The 21,512-nt window shown below is 35.0% G+C and overlaps 2 protein-coding genes across 3 annotated transcripts in view; one reads left to right on the forward strand and one right to left on the reverse strand.

Moving 5' to 3' along the window:
• The window catches only part of LOC106713727 (protein winged eye), a 77,551-nt gene extending 75,881 nt beyond the window's left edge, over positions 1-1,670 (forward strand). The window contains exons 12-14 of the mRNA XM_045679763.1: positions 101-322; positions 694-855; positions 1,152-1,670. Of these exons, the coding sequence (XP_045535719.1) occupies positions 101-322; positions 694-855; positions 1,152-1,376 (609 nt within the window). The 3' untranslated portion in view covers positions 1,377-1,670. The remainder of the gene's footprint in view (positions 1-100; positions 323-693; positions 856-1,151) is intronic.
• Positions 1,671-5,204: 3,534 nt separating this feature from the next.
• Positions 5,205-20,758, reverse strand: LOC106713831 (senecionine N-oxygenase). 2 transcript variants are annotated; one of them, XM_045679616.1, is made up of 8 exons: positions 20,697-20,758; positions 12,940-13,138; positions 11,353-11,491; positions 10,946-11,129; positions 10,186-10,461; positions 9,513-9,676; positions 8,823-8,966; positions 5,205-5,465 (listed from the first exon to the last, which is right to left on the reverse strand). In XM_045679616.1, exons 2-8 carry the CDS (start codon positions 13,134-13,136, stop codon positions 5,274-5,276), a joined length of 1,296 nt encoding a protein of 431 aa, XP_045535572.1. In that variant the 5' UTR covers positions 13,137-13,138; positions 20,697-20,758; the 3' UTR covers positions 5,205-5,273. The 2 variants fall into 2 exon arrangements, with proteins under 2 accessions (XP_045535572.1, XP_045535571.1); XM_045679615.1 differs by lacking the exon at positions 20,697-20,758 and adding an exon at positions 18,324-18,490.
• Positions 20,759-21,512: the final 754 nt, after the last annotated feature.

Raw genomic sequence — 21,512 nt, forward strand, 5'->3', positions numbered from 1 at the left:
ATATTTTCCCCTAAACTCACCTAAACCTGTATTCTTTTTTGTTAAATGATTTTTAAAAGGATCCTGTCATGTTTTAAAAGTGTCATTACTGGGATTGCAGAAAACTAAGAAGCGTACGGTATCGTCCACATCGACGGACAGCGGCGCGGCGTGCGGGGGAGGCGGGGGTGGCGGGGGCGGGGCCGGGGTGAGCAAGATGGCCGCGTTCCTGCCGGGCGGCGCGCTGTGGCGCTGGCTCGGCCCCGCCTACCGCCGAACAGCGCGCCCCCGCCACCGCAAGCTCTTCTACCGCGCCATACAGCGCGGCGAGGAGACCCTCCATGTGAGTGCACCTATAGCTTATGTAGCCTTGGTACTCTTGAACTAGCTCCGTAAGCGGTTACAAGTGGTTAAAAAAACTTAAAAGTGGTCGCGTGTCGTCTATCTTATACTACTAGGGTTACTGAGACCAATTTTCGAAAGAAAGGAAGAAAAACATTTATTGCCACACAAAGAATATATGTAAAACCAAAAAAGAAAAAACATGCACATCATACAAGGCACAAACTTGGTACAGTAGTGTGGCAAAAGGGAGCCACACTACTGTACCAAGTAGGGACAGACTAAACTGAACAAATTTCATGCATAATCTCTCCAAAATGTACTCTTCCGCATTATAATTGGTTTTTAATTGTGAGTAATGATGTGATGCAGGTGGGTGAGGCGGCGGTGTTTCTGTCCACGGGGCGCGCGGACCGGCCGTACATCGGACGTATAGTGGCGCTGTGGGAAGCTCGCGGCGCCATGGCCGTGCGCGTCGAGTGGTTCTACCACCCCGAGGAGACCGTCGGTTGCCGCGGACCACTCAAATACCCGGTACGCACGCTTTCTTGTTATGCTCTCCCGGTTCCCCAATCTTCAATGGAAAATTATTCTTTTCATTGCTCCTAATATTACTTCTGCGTTGCCTCATTTGACCTACCGGTGGACACGCTTCGAAAATATACCGTTAAAAATAGTTGTTAGAACCAAGTTTTAAACAAACCCACATAATCCAAGTTAATTTCTACTCCTAACTTGAATTGGGAAAATGGTTTTTAATATTTTTAATCCTTTTATCCTTATTATCCTTATCCTTTTATCCTTATTTATTATTGGTGTTTATTTTACAGGGCGGTTTGTTCGAGTCCCCGCACACGGACGAGAACGACGTGCAGACGATATCGCACAAGTGCGAGGTGGTACCGCTGGCGCAGTACCAGGCGCGCATGGCTGCGGAGGCGCGCGCCGCCGACGACAACAACGACCTCTACTACTTGGCCGGTCGCTATGAGCCAACGCAGCGCGCGCTCTCCATGCAGCCAGATGTGCCCTTCGCTGATGACCCCGCTCCATAGTCCTGCACGTCTCATGTGCGCCTGGTACATGACAAGTGAGACCATGATACTCGCAATCTTACTTAACCGGGTACAGGCAGGTCATATAATAAATATGACACATATGTTTACTTGCAATTTTACTTGACCGGGTCATAATTTACGTGTATGGTTTTTGTAATTTTTCTAAACTTTGACCGTGTACAAAAGAACCTTACTAAGGTAACTTTATTAAAAAACTTATCCAATCCAAAAAAAAAAACATTATGAAAAAATGTCACTCAAAAATCTACGAAAGGACTTTAACCAGGTCAACTAAAATTGTAGGGATTTGTATTTGTATTTGTCGTTACTATCATTTATTCAGAAAATATTTCTACATATTTTCTACTTGAACAAAATTTTTATGTGTAGTTTTGACAAATAAAACTTTAGTTACATTTCATAATGGGATTGTTGGTCCCAGAGAGATTACAATTCTTACATTTATTATATACACTTTGAAAAAGTACATTTAAGCTCTTTAGGTATTTATATTGTTCTATATTGAACTGACAAAATGTTTTCAGAAGCGATAGTTTAGAGATGGTATAAAATTCACATTTATCTATAAAAATGTACAAACATTTTATATTATAATGGGTTTCGATTGAAGAATTTGTGACTTACATTCTTTGTAAAAAAAATAGAGACAGTTGCAGTTGAAATCCAATGTATAATATATTGAGGTTCTGTATAAGGCACTCTTTTCACGTAGTGTTGTCTTATCTCTCGGTGTTAGGGTAGCGGTAGTCACCACTCCCCGTAGCCGTGTAGCGAGGACCCACATACAGGTTTATAAAGTACAATTGTAGATTGTGAGGCTCAATACTACGACATTGTCCCAGCTGGGGCATTAAGGTACTTTAAGTTATAGTTACCCTTGTTACGTTATGATTGGGGGCGTTATTGCGGTTGTTGTGTTGTTGGGCCAGTTTCCATTGGCTCATGTTGTCGAGACGTGGAGTTGTGATCGAGAGAGTTGGTGATATGTGATTTATTTTTTTATAATCTAGATCTTAATGTCAGTAAGTAGTTGATTTAGTACTTCTTGTATATTTAATTCTAACACTGTAATTGTGTAGTTATATGATTATTTCATTGCAATACTGTTTCGACTAGTCCGTATATTAATTGCAAATTAACCAGTGTAAATGGGGCAGGGAATTGGCTTTCTGAAATGCAAATTATTTAGGGGGGGCAAATGTTTTGTTATATTATTGTTTTATTCGATGATTCTTCTTATATTTTCGGTTGATAATTTTATATTTGAGGTTATAAAATTTATATGGAAATGGTGCTAGAACGCTTGATACTATTGGTTTATTTCGGCGTAGTTAAGATTGTATATACACAAGACGGCCGGTGCACTAATGTTGCCATTTTTTCTACTTTATTATTATTATTCTTCTTAGCGTATAATTTACAGGGTACTATTGGACCCTGCTGGTAATGTTTTTCATATCAGGATGTAAATAAAGGTACTGAAAAGACAGGGATATAGGTAGGTCGAACAAGGATAGGTAGGTTTTGTACGAGGCGTTGCCAAAAGTGTCTGTTAGAAAACTGAAGGAATGATCCCGCGGCACTCGAATGTTGCTGACTGTACATGGAAAAAGGTACACTCGGCGACAGATATATGTAGTATAAATACTAAAAATATTTTTTTATCCGTTTGATTTAAAAACTCTTCTACAAACAATAATTTGACGTAAAACCATGAAACTGTTTAAGTTTTTTTTATAATGCGTTGTGTGTTTGAAAGTACTTACAATATTTTGTCGCCGAATGTACTTTTATAGGAAACATTGTGAGTTGACTTTATAAGTACATTTCTGTTGTGAATAGTTAACGTACCGTACTCTAACATTTTTTGCCCGCATTGTACTTTTTTTTTGTTATCGAATTGCTTTATTATTAAGTTTACAATAAGTTCTAGTTTTAAGATCTTTTTAATTTTATATACAAAAAAAAAATATTATATCAAAAACTTTAAATCTTGAAATTAAATTTGGACACAAGATACGAAACGAAAAAAAAATTACAAAAAATTTCTAAACGATATTCAGAGTGGTATTTTTGTATTATTATAAAGTAGTGTTTATTTTGAAATATCTAATGCGAAGCGAATATAAGTACAAAGTTTGTGGTTTGTACGAAAATGGCTGAAATTATTCAGCCGATGTCAAAATATTAGTAACGTTAAATGATGGAAAGCCATAAATAATAATTATTAGATTTAAAGATTAATAATATATCAAGCATTGATAATATAAATATTATAAATACGCTTAAATAAAAATATTTTTGGCTGAATTTAGTGTTTTATTTCAAATTATATAACTTTAAAATATAATTTAATTGACATATTTTCCTATAATTCATACGTAACTTAAAAATTTATGTTTAACTATAATTATAAGTAAGTATATAGTAATATACATTGTCAGTAACTATGACCCATCACGTCAGATATAACCAAAGGGATAATAAATGTTCAAGTGTTCCCCCTGTGAATATTATAACATCCTTTATAGTCTTGTACAATCACGTAGACAATTATCAACTCCATATAACATAGAGCAGTGAGTTGTCATACTCAAGTTTAATAAGGGAATTAAAATATTAGTTTATTTGTGTAACACTTTTATTGCTGATAGTACAAATGTCAATGAATTTAATTATACAGAATGTTACATTTTTTCATAAAAGGAATATTTGAACATATAATCTACGTAAAGTGACATAATTTGATATCTTTAGTGTGGATTGCAATGACAGTTAAATTAACACACATTGACATCCCTTACGATCTCTTTGAAAAAATAGAGACAACCATATATTTCAATTTATTATTATGTCTATTAATAAACTAAATAGATACATTAATCTTAAACTAAATAGTAATTCGACTAAAAGTTAGTCAAAACTTCACAATTCCCTTAGAAAAAAATATTTGAATAAAGCCTCAATAATTAATAGTATTTGCAAACCGACTTCAATAAAAGTAAGCCTATCTTCAAAACTTCAAATTAAAAAATTCTTTGCATTTGTATAATATATAAATTACGTCTGTACACTAAAAGTTGCTTCATTTTTTTTCTTTTTTTTTATAAATATCAATATGCAACTTAAATAAAATCTAACTTAAGAGTTAACTGTTTCTATTAACCAAACACAGATACAAAAAAATAGTTTTATCTCTACCAAAGATAATATGAGAGCATCCACAGTCGTATTAAAATATTGCTAACCTTTACATTCATTTAAAGAAAAAAATTATGTAAACTAGAGATCCCCAAATTATTTTGGACAAGTGACCCCCTTTTTCAAAATGAACCATTACCTCAGACCCCCACATGACCAAATTACCTACTTTTAAGATCAATTATTATTATTATTTTCATTCGGATTTAGGTCAATAGAAGACAGAGTGAGAATTAGCAATGCTTTAAGTTTTTTGACCACTTTGAGAATACCTGGTGTAAATTGATAAGAATATCTGACCAGGTCATAAGTCAAACTAAATTTTGATAGTTCACTAGCGCCCTCAAAGATCAAAACATCCTTTATACTATATCTATTATTATAAATATTTTCAGACAGAATAGAACCGCGATAGCAGCGCCTCTCTCATTGCGCTAGATATTTGAATATAACAGCAGATTTTGTATACAAATGTCAGACCATTTACCGTAGGTTTCTGAGATCAAACTCTCAATAAAACATATCGTTATCTCTGTCATTATTTTTGAAGAAAACAGGGATATCAATATGTTTTATTGACCCTCGGTTAGATATTCACAATGAGAGATGTTAATTTTTGTACTTGTGTTTCATCAATGGAAACCGACACTAAACTGTTTTACCTCGTTGGGGTCAACAAAGAACTTGTCTCTTGCCATCACTGATCAGCTCGTAGGAGTTGTCGTCAATAATGCGGTAGATATCGCGGCGGTAGTGCTGCAAGTTGTGGAGGAACCGCACAGAGCTCTCCTCACGGATCTTCGTCACCACTGGAGGTAGGTTCTTGGTACCCGCCTCTGATGCTAACGAGGAGTAGTAACGGTCCTGGAAATAAGTTAACAGATTTAAGAAGAAAACTATGTCTTTTGATAAATAAGGGCAATATAAAGGTAGCTTAATCTTACTTATAAATACGAAAGTTTGTATAATTATTGTTAAAAGGTATCAGAACGGCTCAACTGATATCGCTGAAATTCAGCATAGATGTAGAACATAGCCTGGAAGAACAAATAGGCTACTATTTAACTTTTTTTTTAATTCCGCGCTGACAGAGTCGCGAGATACAGCTAGTTTGACTAATAAAGTAATCATGGGATTCTCGTGCTGGAACATCTGTTCAAAACTTTTCATCATTCCTGGAGCTTTTTAAAAAACGTTTCTAGTAACCATTCTAAACTTTACGCTAGACTATGGTTCACGATGGGTTCATGACAATAAACCAATGAAGGGATTCGAACCTACGACTAAATCGGCAGATTTTTTTTCAGAAAGTCCTAATGTGAATAACACTTAAAATATCTAAAAAAAACTCTAGAAAGTTATTATGAATAATTTAATCAAAGAAACGGGCAATTGTAGGCGATATCGGAATGTCATCGTCCGGATCAAGGCGAACGGGCAACGATAACGTCACTAGCAACCCGCACAATGTACTAGGACTGCATAAACTGGACGGAGCTAAGAGAGTGCGGACGCGGTATGTGATGTTTTATGTCTATCCGTGAGTTTACACTGTTGAAACACCTGCAGAAAAACATAGTGTCATCCCTTTCTTTCTTGTTAAATAAACAGAGATAACAATATGTTTTTGTTATACGTGTTTCTGTAGTAGAAACGATTATATTAGTGATGTGATAATTAATATGGCGAAAAAAAAAATCGGTCGGTTTGATTTTTTTTAGGGCAGTTCAAATATGCAGTGAATTTTTGATATCTAATAATATGCCTAGTTTGATTACAAACTGACGAAATTAATAATCTGTTGGTGACATGAAGATAGCATATATTTTTTGTATATGTTCCTGTTATTTAATAAATTTATTTCTTATCTTGTTTTTATTTTCCCTATTAAGTAATTGCCACTAAAGGCGTTATCAAACTATTCTGAGTGGCACAGTTTAACAAAAAGTATTAGGGTTTATTTAACCCTAAGTTACAGTCGTAACATAACTGTAGAATTCTACTCCCTATCTTTGAAAATAGAGTCGTATTCTACGGTTAAAAAACTGACGTAATTCGAGTGGAATAAAATAATTCCTGGTTATGATAAGTAAAGGTACTTTGATAGACAAGGAATACGCAATATTCATACTCGTATTTCACGGAACTTGGAATATCGAGGTAAACAACATACCTTTTAAATAATTTATCTTAGTAACAGTTATATGAACTGTCAAAAGATAAATGTAATAGTAATAAATTTTGAAATGAAATGATTGAAACAAAAATTAACTATAATCTATATATGTAAAAGAAAGTCGTGTTAGTTACACTATTTATAACTCAAGATCGGTCGAACTGATTTAGCTGAAAATTAATGGGGAGGTAGCTTAGAACTAGGAGACGGACATAGGAACTTTTTTTATCTTGTGTGCATTTTTTTTATTCCGCGCGGACGAAGTTGCAGTTTAAATATAGATTAGAATACTAACTGTGGGTTTGTGAGACTGAAATCTATGTACAAAACATATCGTCCCTATCTTTATCGATGACAAAATAGAGATTGCGATGTGTTTTAAACGGAGTTTTTGGTCTCAGAAACTCACGGTTAGACACTAGTTACTTTTAATCAAATACATATCTTATTGATCTTGTAAATTTCTTTACGGTAAAATGGTTTTAAAGATACAAAATGAATTAATTAGTTATTTTTATTATAATTATTTTTTTTATTATTTTAAATAAAAAATGTAATAAAAAGAATACGAAAATATTAATGAATACATTTTATTCGTTTCATTACAAGAAAATTTTATAAATCTTATCATTTATATAATTTCTGTTACTGAGGGCTGCGCTTAGTGTTGATTTTGCTATATATATTTAGAGTCAAGGACTGATTAATTAACCATATAATGTCTACTAGGGATCTAATAGCATATGAAGTTATTATCGTCAATAAGACGGTATCTGTCCCGCCTGTAGGAGGGCAGATTGTGCAGGAACTTGCCGCTACTGTCGTTGTGCACGGCCGTGAGCACGGCGGGCAGCGGCGCGGCGCCCGACTCAAGCGACAACTCGCTGTAGTACCCGCCCTAATACAACCCGACTAAATATATAACCCATTTTCCACTAAGCGACTAATCATGCGACGTACTACCAGTGGAAGTGGTGCTTAAATCGCACATTACATTGATCTGATTAATTACATTAGTGAAACAAGGGTCTATACAAAAATACACGCGCAAGCTAATCAAAGGTTGTCGCAATGCAAGAATATCCTTTAAAAAAAATTACCGGAAAATTGAATTTGCGTAAGTTATTTTTTTATGCTCAGAATGCAGGAATAAGGAAATCAATAAAATGTTTAATTTATATAGAAATAGTACAAGCTGTTGGCAACATTTTACCTTAAACGGTATTGCTCTATAATGTAAATAAAGTTTTATTGACTTTATTTTGCTGTAAAATCTTGTTGAACAAGTTTATAAATAAAGATCAATATCGTAATCTGAGTTATCTATTAGTCGTAGTTAAAGGGCAAAAATAGTTCTTCTTGGGTCTTATGTATAAGGACCAAAGTAAAAAAATAATGATTTTTACTTTTTTATGTTAAAAACTACCTCTTAATTTAGTTAACATGCACTAAACACAAACATTTACAGGTGTAAATGTGATTTTTTACTGAAGTAAAAGGGCGTATGCGGCCTCTTTTCCTATATGGTTGAAATTTTGAAAGCCTCTACTGTAAAGTTGTCAATTTGTACATTGGCCCTTATTCGTAGGAGCCATCGAATTGTCTAAGCGTAATTTTACTAGGCTTAATTCAAGTATTTCAGAAAATACTAAACTTGTCCAACTAGAAGGACCAAAAATCTCACAAAAGTCTGAATTTCTGTTGTATTTAACAATAACTGTCACATTCACTTTACACTGTCGCACTTTATATGACAACTAGCTGTTGCCCACGATTTTGTCTGCACAGTATTAAAAAAAACACCTAATAAGTTGTATATGTGTTCTTCCAGACTATGTTCTACATTTGTCCCAAATTTTATCAAGATCCTTTGAGCCGTTCTATAGATAACTTCTAACAAACATCCATCCATCTATCTAAACTTTCCCATTTATAATATTAGTATTTATATGTAAGAGAAATGAAATGCAAGCATTAAAAGACCTAATAAAACCATATTTAGTGTTCACTTGGTGAGTGTCTCATAGAGTTCAACAACATCTCACCTGGTCGGGGCCCATCATGTGAGCTTGTCTGCGCGTGTACCCGCGAGCTGCGCGCTGCAGCTTCTCCTGCTCCCAGTGGTGCAGCATCTCCTCACTGCTGGGGAGACTGAAGCTGCCATTCATCGACCGCACGTAATACCGTACCTGACATAAACGTTGAACTTTATTTATCAATCACCTCCATTTTCTAGGAGGTAAAGGTTAGAATTCTCACTCCGAAATTCATCATCTAGTATATTTGCTGCCAGTCTTACTCAAATGAGGCTCATTTCATTCTACTCTGAGGTCTTTTGACTTTTGGGATTCTCACACTAACTTTCACTAATCTAAAGAACAGAAAACCAACTTGCCAAATTTATATCTTTAAAAATCTAGATAAATGAATGAATAGAATCTAGAAATTCTGCTAGAAGGAAAGTCATGTGACATGTGGATTATTTTTCACCAAACTCCAGATATAATAAACTAGCTTTTGTCCCGCGACTCCGTCTATGCGGAAATAAACAAAACTTAATATACTTATTAACATATAGGCTACTGCCTATATGTTCTTCCAGACTATCTTTTCCATATGTGACAAATTTCATCACGATTCGTTCAGCCGTTTCCAAGATATCTTCAAACATCCATCCATCTAAACATTCGCATTTATAATATTAGTAAAAATTAAGATATCAGCATCGTACAGACCTGTAAGTCAAACATAGAGAATGCGCAGACGTAGTACGGAACACCGACGAGACACATGGAGGGGTGACGTACATTCACCAGGTGTTTGTACAACGGCTCCACGCAGTTCTCCTCCACCACGATACCGCACGACTCGTGCAGGAACGGGAAGTTGTATAAATACCCTACAAACATTTTACTGCTGCATTCATAGCTCTTAAGGAGTCTCCCTTAGGGAGCATTTAAGAACTCTGAGTGCTAGCCCGTGCCCAGTCGGATATACAATATGAATGAAGTACTAGGATCTCATAAAAGACTGGAAGTCGCGGATAGATCGTGATAAAGATATAAAGTTGTAAGCAAAAATATAAGTCATTCTTGTTTGTACCGATTGACTTTATTAAACAGTGACCTCCAACGTGAGTCGAGATATGGGTCACGCCAGGGGTAGAGGATGGAGGGTAGGGGGGAGGGGGAAAGTAGTGGGAGGGAGGGGGAAGGGATTGGGTTGGGGGGGGGCAGCCTGCCTCCCCCCCCAGAGAACTGGATCGAAGAGAACTGAAAATTGTAAAATAGATATAAGTCTAAATTCCACCTAACGCATGATACTAAATTTTATAACTCTTCAATCTTTTTGTTATCTACTTTTCTGTTGTGATTGCTGCTGTTCAAAGTTTAAAAAAAAACTACTTACCGGTACAAAGAAATACGACGTCCACCTCTTCTTCTGTGCCATCTTTGAAAATGGCAGTATTCCCGTCCAGTTGGACCACATCTGGCTTCTGCAGCATGTTGTCAGGAAAAACGGAGCGAGGCTTCTCACTGAGGTGGTGGCTGAGGAGTACCCGATGCGCCACTCCGGCCACCTCCAGCGCGATATCCATACCGCTAGGACCAGCGCCCACAACCAACACGCGCTTGCCGGTGAAGATCTCCGGTACTCGGTAGTCGTGACTGTGCATCACGTCACCTGATCATTTTTAATTTAAAAAATATTTTATTGTGGTTTCAGTAAGATGATGTCAGCATTCGTAGCATTGCTCAGACTCTATTGTTAGAATTGAGCGCGCAATAAATTAATAGACTGTAAAAGAAATAGTAGGTTTGGACAATTTCGCTAATCATTCACATACGACTAAAATCAGTATTCGATATTGATCTGATAAATTAGTAACGGAGAACAAAAGTTATAGAATCGTATTCTAAATCACCATACTTTTGAGTACCATTGGGATTAAATCGATTAACAACAAGATGGACAGAAAATATATCAAAAATACTGCTGATCGAATGCAGATATCGACCATAAGTGTCTTCATTTATTAACCGAATAAGCTAGTGCTTGACCACGATCCCACCTGATGAAGTGATGATGTGGTCTATTCATTCTACTCTTGAAGTACCCCCACGTCGTACTTGTCATCTAGGAAATAGACAGTCAGCAAAGTACTGACCTTTGAATTCCTTAAGTCCTGGTATATTAGGTATAAAGGGCGTGTTATAATGTCCGTTGCACACGAACACATAGTCATACTCGCGTGTCACTGAAACACCAGTGCTGAGGTCCTTATAGCTAACGTCCCATAGCTCGCCATTAGGACCCGCTTTGGGCTTCACCAGTTGCACGTGGTGTTTGAACTGTAATCAAAATAAGTAACTGAGTCAGTTAAATCTTGATTTTTTTTTGTGTACATTCCTCACCGGTGACGTGGCAAATAGTCCAGATGGACCTTATGAAGTCCGAGGATGATCACAAGATTTAGAAAACAGTTAGCTTTAGGGGCTTCTCCAAGACAAGTAAAATTTTGATAGTGGTCTACGAGAAAAATCATGGATTGGTAATTAATTCAAAATGTCTTACTTTAATATAAGGCGTGACGTTATGTTTGTCTGCGTAGAGCTGCAGGAAGGCTAGCATGTCCTTGGCGGGAAGGTAGGACTTTTCACTCTCCGGTACAGGGAAGTCTGGAAAACCCATGATCTCCTTCGGCAGGTTGGTTCTGGAGATCAAAACACATGTTAAAATTCAGTATCTTTTTGTGTGAGCAAAAGATGTTAATCTTTAATGTATGGAGATACTAAAAAAGGTTTACATAGTTTGGGGAGTTTTGACTTTAGGTTTCTGTTACTAATTGTCATCACCCATAGTCGTTTAATTGTTACATAAGCTCCTTTATTTTAGATTTCTCATAGTAAACACGAAGTATGTTTAATAAACAAGAACTACTCCATAATCAATATGCCGCATCCTCAATGAGATCCCCCGATAACTCTAGAAGTTCCAATTTATAAGAAAATATAAATATTTGTTATGTACGTATTGATGGATTGCACTAATTATTTCTCGATAACCTTTGCCAGCGCTGGCAATATGGTTACGCCGGTTCTTATCAAATGTTGCTTTACCTAGGAAATATGGACTGCAAATATATGTCATACTAGCTGTCGCCAGCGACTCCGTCCGCGCGGAGACAAAAAAAAACTTAATACGTAGCCTATGTGCTCTTTCAGACTATGTTCTACTATTGTGCCAAATTTCATCATGATCGGTTTAGCCGTTCCGAAGATACCTTCAAACTAACATCCATCCATCTCAACATTCGCATTTATAATATTATTAAGATAAGATGTAATGTTAAATAGTTAAAAGATGAAAAACAAATACGTTCTGTCAGCGGCCATTTGATTCGCCTAAATAGCGAAGCAACCGCTGCCCATAGACATCTGTAATGGCCGATGCATTGCCTACTTTTAATCGACGGAGGAGAAGACGTACAGAAAGATAATATTTCCTTTTCCTATGCGTCCACTGCTCCGTCAAATCCACCTTTTGCCCCTTCCCATCCTTTCCATGATCGCCAACCTTCGCTAGTCGAAGACGCACTTCAAGAAGAAGAAGAAGAAGACTTTCCATATAAGAAAAGGATGGGAATGGAAAAGTAATAAAAACACGTTAATTAAAGGTAGTTTAAAGTAAGTAAGAACGTTATAATCATAACGCACTCACAATTCGTGTATTGTTTCACTAAAACCGTTACAACTTTGTATGCGTCTGATAGTATACCGTAATAATTGCATTGATAAAACGAAATGCAATGAAATTACGTGATCAGTTGACCTTTAAACTCTGAGTGCAATTGTTATCAAAGAGTTATAAGCTATGTTAATTCCTGTATTAGACCTGTATCTAGTTTCAACATTATTGGTTGGGTGGATAACACAGAGAATAAAGCTTTCATTTTAATGCTTTAAAATTAGCTTCAACGTAGAATTTATAATAAAAGACTTCAGTACAAACTTGTTAGTTATGTATATAATATTTGAGTCTTGTTTGCTCTCGTCAAACAAAGCAGAATTTTTAAATCAATACTTGATAGTTAGTAGCTCTGATCTTATTTGCAAAATAAGTTGTAAAAAAACCTACAGTGATCGTGTGAACGAAACTTACCTGAGACTTTTGTACATGCTGGTGTGTATTGGCAGACCGAAGTCATCGTATCCCACTGTCTCTGTGTAAACCCAGGTACCGCCGAGTTGCGAGGCCTGCTCCAACACGTCCACTTGCGACACGCACGGCTCCACCAGCAGATGGCGTGCCGCACACAAACCCGCGGCTCCCGCACCGATCACGCACACTCGAGCCATTGCTGTAGAATACAAGGAGGGTTATGATATCCTGGTACTTCTTTTGCACAGACATACAAGAGAAAGATACAAAGAACAAAGTGGAGAGAGAGGGAAAGAGCAAGAGACTGAAGGAGACTGAATAGCAGGAGAAATAGAGGAAGTAAGAAGTCTACAAGTAAACATTTCTGATAGGAATTAAGCCCATAAAGCAATGTATGTAGTATTGTTAGGTTAGTAAAAGTTAATTTAGATTTCACAACCGATTGCTAATTAAAAGTATGGATTTTGTGCGAGAACGTGTTGCATGTGATAAGATATAACCCATTTATTGCGAGGCGAAAGCGAAAGATAACGCTGGACCTGGTTTCAACCGCTTCTTACATAACTATATGTAATTGAGACTTATAATTGACAAGCTTAAGTTGTTTGTTAACACGTTCACTGCGGATCAGGCCTAGATCGACCTGCCGCGGAATTTCAGCTGGTGCGGACGAAGAAAACTATGTCCCTCTCACTGGTGCGGAACGATTATCTCATAAAAAATCACGGCAGGCCTTTATCGGCCTACCACGCACTGACGGTGAAAAATATCAACTCGGTGCGGCAGGGGTCTATCGCGGCCCGCCGTCCCAACAGGCGGTTGGCGACCCGATACCGCACGGAGCGCCCCGCTTCGCTAGTTAGTGTTGAGCCATCTCACTGAACTGTACGTCGCGTTTTTTCTTTTCGTAAAATTAACGACGCACGATGGCAGGAAACAAAAGAAAAATACAAATTTTGGAAAATAAACTAATTCGCGAGGCAGATAAAAGTGATAGTGACAGCAGTGAGGAAATATTTTCCTTCAAGAAAAAAAATAGATATTTTCCTTCAAGAAAAAAATAGATATTTTCCTTCAAGAAAAATAAAAAATAGGATGTGCACACAAAATCTTTGTGCGAAATGTTTTAAAGACAAGCATAAATAAATAATTAAATAAACTATTTTTCATTTCTTTTCTACAATTCTATTTTATTTTCGATATCTCCTTATTTTTGTCTTTCCCATCACTACTAAAAATACTTTCTAGTGCGGTGCTGGTCGATATCGACCCGCCACTTTCCCTGGTTCATTTCTCATTTCCTGTTTGGCAGATCCCGGGGCGAATCAACTCTAAAGAAGGTGGGTTCAAGGTTATTCTAACAGTCCAAAAAGTACACACCTATATTATGTTTTCGCAATGTTATAGCGATTTAATCTAACCTTATGCTGGTGGGTCGAGAAAGGCCTGCCACGCACTGGCGGAAAAATCATTGGGGGCACACTTTGGCCCGCCGCCGCACCAGACGAAGGTTTAAGATTTTACTTGCCGCAGCTAAGGTGTTAATTCGAATTTAATCTAGAAATTGAATTATTGGAACGAAGTTCCTTATCGCGCGTTGTGAAAGGGGGCTAGACGGAAAAAATTCTTACGAAAAGTTGTCACGACACTTTTTGCTATAGTAAGTATGTTAACGACGAATGAGCGCTACTTCACCATGGCAACGACGTGACAATATATAACGAAAATTCATAGAAATAAAATGTACTTCTTGTGAAGACTTAAGTTTTTTATTCATAGAATAAACATTGGTTCCTTCACTAATTAATCGAAAGGAACTTCGTTCCATCCGGGTGTCCCTTGACACCTCTCAAGTTTTTTTTCGTATTAAACTGGTGTAAAATCTCTTTCAAATCATGAACGGCTAAATCTGCTTTGAATCGGTTCAAAAGTTCCGGTCACTTAAACTTGATCCGTTAACAACGAAATTATTAGATCACGGCTCATCGCGATGTACTATAACTAAGAAATCCAAAGAGCAGCGACCTGTTCGGTGACTCGAAAAGCAAATCACTCTGTGCAGGTTACAAATTGAGCTGAGCTGCGAGCCGGCTCACTGATCTGCTTCACACATGTAAACCTTAGTGTGAATGAGAATTTTAGTGAGTTACTGGTAACTAACTAAATATTCATTTTCAAAAAAAATTAATAAAACTTTACTAAGTTAGTTACAAATGTAGATAACTTAGATATTACTTGCAAATAACATTTGTAGATTAATTCCTTTTAAACATAAAAATGCCTATAAGGCATAATTTCTAGGAAGAATCTGCATACAAAGGAAACAACCATGAGCCTTGTTTGGTAAGGAATATTTTCTTATCTCTTCTTGATTCATTCTTGAAGATTATTAAAAAATCTCGGAAGTTTTATTTTACGCATAGGTTGTTTGCACTATGTCACTTTAAAAACTCCATTTCCTCCTAAAGTTGAGCCAGGATTATAAAATAAGAAAGTTTTAACGCAAATTATTTTTTTTTAACTTTTAAAACGTTGTCAGAAATTAGAATTTTAGTATTGGATAGAGATAGGCGTTTAACCGTGTGTTTCTGAGACCAAAATGTTTGTATAAAACATATCGTCAACACTATCATTATCTTTGACAAAACAAAGATAACGATAAATTTTAAACTGTTTTGGTCTCAGAAACCCAGGGTAAAACAAATGTAAATAAAACCAACAATAACTGCGGGTGTCGAACTTGTGCCGTTAAGGGCTAATCTCGCAGCCCTGACTCGCCTGCCCCGACTTTATCTATATTACGTTGTTTGCACTGAGGAAGTCACACCACATCAGTTGTTTTTTATACCGCGTTGTTAAAAAGGGTCTCCTTCAGCAAGCGATTTTTTTTCTTATCTGACAAAATCATGTTACGAAGAACTTTTAATTTTATTACCCAGAAAGTTCTAAAAGTAATGTTCCTAAAATTTTAGTTATTAGATATCACGTACTTTTGGAGGTTATCTGGTTTAATATTAAAATAAATAATTTATCCAATTATTTAATTTATCTTAAGTGTTCTTCTCATTGTTGTAAAATGATTGCTTTGTACATAATAATCTTAAAAGAGTAATATATTTTTTGACCTTGGTTTAGTAGTGTACGGTTATCGGTGGTTGACAACAGTGGCCACTTGACAATGAGCTAAGATTCGCGGGGTTTAGGTTCGATAAATGATCATTCTTTTCGTTGTTTGAATTCATTTAGTCAAAATATCACTATAGAATATCTTTCACTTGGTCAGTTTTGTTTGTGATCTTTTTGTAAAGTCTCGACGATATTATATTGAACAAAAAAGCCGACTCATCAACTTATTTCTAAGTCTAGCTATCGCCCGCGATTACTTTCGCGCGGAATTAAAAAAAAAATATAACAAGTAGCCTACGTGTTCATCCAGACTACGATCTACATCTATGTTAAATTTCATCGACGTCCGTTGATCCATCCATCTAAACATTCGCAATTATAATATTAGTAAGATTAGGTGAGAATATTTTAAGAATCAAATTAATTATTGTTTATGATATGTTTTGTTATACTAAACTTAATACTCGTATTATATTATTTACATATCCAGATAAATCCGAATACGACCAGATGAACTTATGCCAATCCCATTGAAAAATTAAAAAAAAAAAACTTGAGAGGTGTCAAGGGACACCCGGATGGAACGAAGTTCCTTTCGATTAATTAGTGAAGGAACCAATGTTTATTCTATGAATAAAAAACTTAAGTCTTCACAAGAAGTACATTTTATTTCTATGAATTCCAAAAAAAAGTTTTAATACAAGAGGAAATTCTCGATAACTGAGTGTCTTTAGGTGTCAACGTAGCGTAATATGAACCTTATAATGTGTGCATCCACTAAATTTAGTATAACAGTAGTAATACAAATTCATTTATCATCTAGATACACATGAATTAGTTTATAATATTTACATAGTTAAATGTTTTGTTAATATCAAGGTTTTATAACAATAAAAGTAGTCCTATCATTTAAAGGTCTTGTTTTGAACCTGTCTATATCGCTTCCCGTTTTGTATAAAGTTCAATTGTCATTATCTACGCAGTACAAAACTATACTTTTGAATCCCAGGTTTGATTCTCACTCAATAAAATCATTAGTAACCTTGACACAACTACGTTACATTTATTTATCAACTATTACACGGTCTTAGTATCATTTAAATACTAGTATAGTATTGGATTATTAGTGGTAATACTATTTAACGTTAATGAGGTAAATAAGTTTAGAATTAAGATTATTTGGATACATGTATTGCTCATGAAAACTAAACCATACAAATCTATTTCGGAAATCGGAAATCTCTAACCTTCATGTCAAGGAGTCACATTTTAATAAGTTAATTAAAGATGCTTCTAGACTTTTAGTTAAATTTTATAATACAGTGACTAGAATGTGTTGACCTTTGATCTGGAGTTGAAAGCTGTAAAACTGGTACAGATAAAGGGATCTGTCGTAAGAATGCTCGCTGACTGACAGATCTATACATAATGGTCAGATGGCGGGTCGATGACATGTTGCAATAGCGAATTCACAACGCTTAGATAAAATTTGTTTTTATCATTGACACTCGAGACTTTTTTCTTTTTTAATTATTACTCATATCTGTGGATTAGTTAGTATTTATGGTATAAAACTTTCTGGAATAAATTGGTAAGAATAAGGAGAAATGTGTATTCAAATTTATTTTAGAAACGCATCGAATTAACCCTGAAACAATTAGCAGAATACTAAAATGGCTATAGCCAAATGTCCTTCAAACGAATAAAAACACAAAATCCCTAGTCTTAATATAATCAACTATGAAAAGTTGCCGAAATACTGTCGTAGATCCTACGAGTTCTGTCATGTTCAAAATGGCGAGGCTATTGCTACTGTGGCGGATTTGCGCGCTCTTTTATCTGGCTTATATTATTGGTAGGTTTTTCCCTGGATACAATATGGGACCCTTACTCTACCCGTGCAACATTCGAGATCCGATCATTGTTTCAAAAGATTTTTTTGTCGTGTCGTTGTATAAATAACTTTTGTGAATTTTAATGCTTTTACAATTTTCAAGGTAAACAGCGGTTGTTGTACAAAAATAATTAGAGTATCACTTATCACAAAATTGTCGATGAAACGGAAACAATAAGTCACAAAAGATGCATTTTTGTAGGTAATAGCTCAGTGGTTCGATACCCGAGAACTAAAGTTCGAATTTGTATTCATTAATTTTAATATAATTTTTTCTTTTCATTCTATTAAATATAATTTAATTAAAAACTTATTTTATTACTTCAAATATACATTTAAAAGAAATATTACAATTGAAACATACCTTTAAAAGGTAATTCCTGGTTTTCTTAAAAAAATGAATAAAATTGCACTTCACTGCCTCACTAGAACGCAAAGTAATACTTGGATAATATCTAAATGTCAATTAAACAATATGAGATCAAGTTGTTTTTGTTGTGTTGACGGACGCAACGTAAATGGCGCGAAGTTTCCTTTCGCGTCGGTTTTATGTCGCGCGAGAAACACGCAAGCGTTATTTATGACAGCTTTATTTTTTTTTTAGTTTTTTCATTATAAAATGTATTATATTATGCCAGTTTTAATTAAAATTAAAGGAAGGAAACAAAAAACACACATCGAAACAAACTTTTTTCCGTTTTGAAAAAAGAACAGTGTTTGATGGTTATAGTCTTCGTTTTTTCCCTAGAAAAGTTTCAAACCTAGTGTAATTTAGTGTTCTTAACGGTTTGTATTTTTGTACAAATTGCACTTTATACTAGATTAAAAAAAAAGATTGAAAGAAGCGCTTTGTATGAAACAAAGAAATTTTCTCGATATCTTTGCTCGGGTACAATAACGATTGGCCTTGCCTCTTATTATTAAATATATTATGTTTATGTCAAACTAGCTTTTTACCGTTACTTCGTACGCAAGGAATTAACCAAAAATCTATTACTAAATATAGCTTATGTTACTCAGTGATAACGTAGTTTTACCAATGGCAAAATATTTTTTACATAGGTCCAACACGCCATTGGTTTTTTTACGTCGAAAATTAGAAAAAAAAAATCGATTTAAGGCTTCTTATTTATACAGTTTTCAAGTAAATGTATTTTAATGAAGTTTTTAATTATTTTTAATAATTATATTTGTGTTTTACTATTATAATTTTAAACAGGTCTATTATTTTATATTTGGCAAATAGTGAAGCAATTTAATGAACTACGTAATACTTTATATTGTCCTAGATCGGTCTTGTAACTAATATAAATAAACATCTGAAAACTTTAACTTCCATAACGGCAATATGACAGAAAGGTGTGTATGGAGATCAAGTTAAATTGGACATGGACTATGATGAAACTAGTCTGTCGATTTGCGTGAACGCTTCCGATGAAAGGGACGGCGATATAAACAAGTGTTGTTTATTTCTCGCGGGTTTTAACAGAATTATGAAGGCTTTTGTTTTGTACTCGGAATGTTTCAAGTTATTTTAAAGGATTTTTTGTTTGTGGTATAGATTAAATTAGATTATTTTGATTGAATTAGGTTTTACAGAGTTTTAGACTGTAATTAGGATAATTGCCGCGAATTATATAGATATTAGCTGCCAATGACTTCGTCCGCGCGGATTTAAAAAACAAAAATTAATTACTCAGCCTATGTATTCTTCTAGGTTGTAATACATTTATGGTAAATTTCAGAGAGATCCGTTTAATCTCTCTAGAGATACACAATAACATACATCCATCCATCCATTTTAAACTTTTGCATTTATAATATTAGTAAAATGAACATAATATGTCGTTGCGTTTGCCCTCGTGCTATCAGCGATTTTGCAGAGTAGGGTGACAATTGATCCGGATTGTTTTAAGGATACAGTTATTCAAGAAACTGCTTTTTAAAATTATTTTAATAAAGATTATAAATCATTAGACATTCACGTGATGTGAGCATTAGAAATGGTTGGCATTGGTGACAGCATGATGCAACAGCCGATCGTCTTGCACCGTGCGACCTCAGCGTGCCGCGAGCGCGTGTGTTTATTTATGTTTAGAAACATAAAAGACTTTCCTAACGTCGTTTTATAGTAATTCTCTTTAAGAAATAGACTCCAATATGTTTTTCAACACGTGTTTAAATAGTGAAAATTCAATTATAAATAAACGAGTTCCATTTTTATCGGTATTTCGGTATCATTAAGCCTTAAATATATTTGTTTTTGCAGAAGCATATCAATGTTTGTTGCGTAAGCACATAAAAAGTATATAATGTATTAAGATTTAAAAAAGGAAAACATGTAAAAAAAATATTAATTGCTAGAAGAATTAGATTATTCCTATAACTATTCGTTGACAACCCTATAAATATATATAATACTACTATAAAATTTCGTCAACAACCAATATGTATGATGAAATTATTTTAGAAGTTTACTGCAAAGCGATGTAAGAGGATTACATTGGTAAACATACATACATACCAGGAAATTTATGTACATACTAGTTAAAAACATTTCCCAGTCGGGCGAAAAGTCGATCCGTAAATGACGTTTGTTTTTATAAAATCATGGAATTTTAACATGCACATGTTTACGTTACAACTTAAATTATTTATCTAAACATACGATATGTGTCGCATGTCATTAAATTTATTTATTTAATTATATTGTTATATATTTTGTTTAATGACTTACATGTCAACAAAAATCAGTTTTCCCTCACTGTTACTAAATATGAATGGAAATTGGTCTATTAATGTTACAGTACGTCTTATGCTGTTTAATTTATAATAAACAATATGACGCGGGGAGAGGATATCGAAGAAAACTTATTATTTTTACAATAGGCACAACGCATCGAAATTTATCTACAATAAGTTATCTAATTGCAACAATGTTGCTATTGTTTACTTTATTTTTTTCGTGCTTATAATAAACTTTCATAAGAATTGATAAAAATGACGTAATAGTATCTTTATATTTTAATTACAATTGAAAAATGCATATTTTCCGAAATTTTTATCGACGCCTGGAAAAATATACTAGGCAATTAGTTATTTTAAACACGTGTAAACCAAATATGAATGTTATAGTCGGCATCAGCCGCTTGTAAGCGGTCTGCACTCATTTGTGATATTCAATAGGTTATCTGTCACGCACGTCAGATTTGCAATCGGCCCAATTAAAGATCGTTAGCTTGAACGTCTCATTATCTGTGCGTCTTTTTAATATCTGTATTTTAATTATTGCTTTGCATTAAACAAAAAATATGTACATGTAAAATGATGCAGTTCTAGCTTTATTACCGCCGTATAAATCACGCCTTCTTTATCATTACTTCTTGGGTTACTTAGTTATGCGAGACTGTGTAATTCGCAAACCTGTGGCGCACCTTTCTGGCTAGTTCCGTGGGTGGTCGCAAAACCGTGTCCTCCCCTAACGCTTGCACAGGATATTAACTCGTTGTCCTACGACTCGATACTTCTTGCTATGCGAAAAGACACGACACAG

The sequence above is a fragment of the Papilio machaon genome, chromosome 10 (genome assembly GCF_912999745.1).
Source record: "Papilio machaon chromosome 10, ilPapMach1.1, whole genome shotgun sequence".
NCBI classification, from domain to species: domain Eukaryota; kingdom Metazoa; phylum Arthropoda; class Insecta; order Lepidoptera; family Papilionidae; genus Papilio; species Papilio machaon.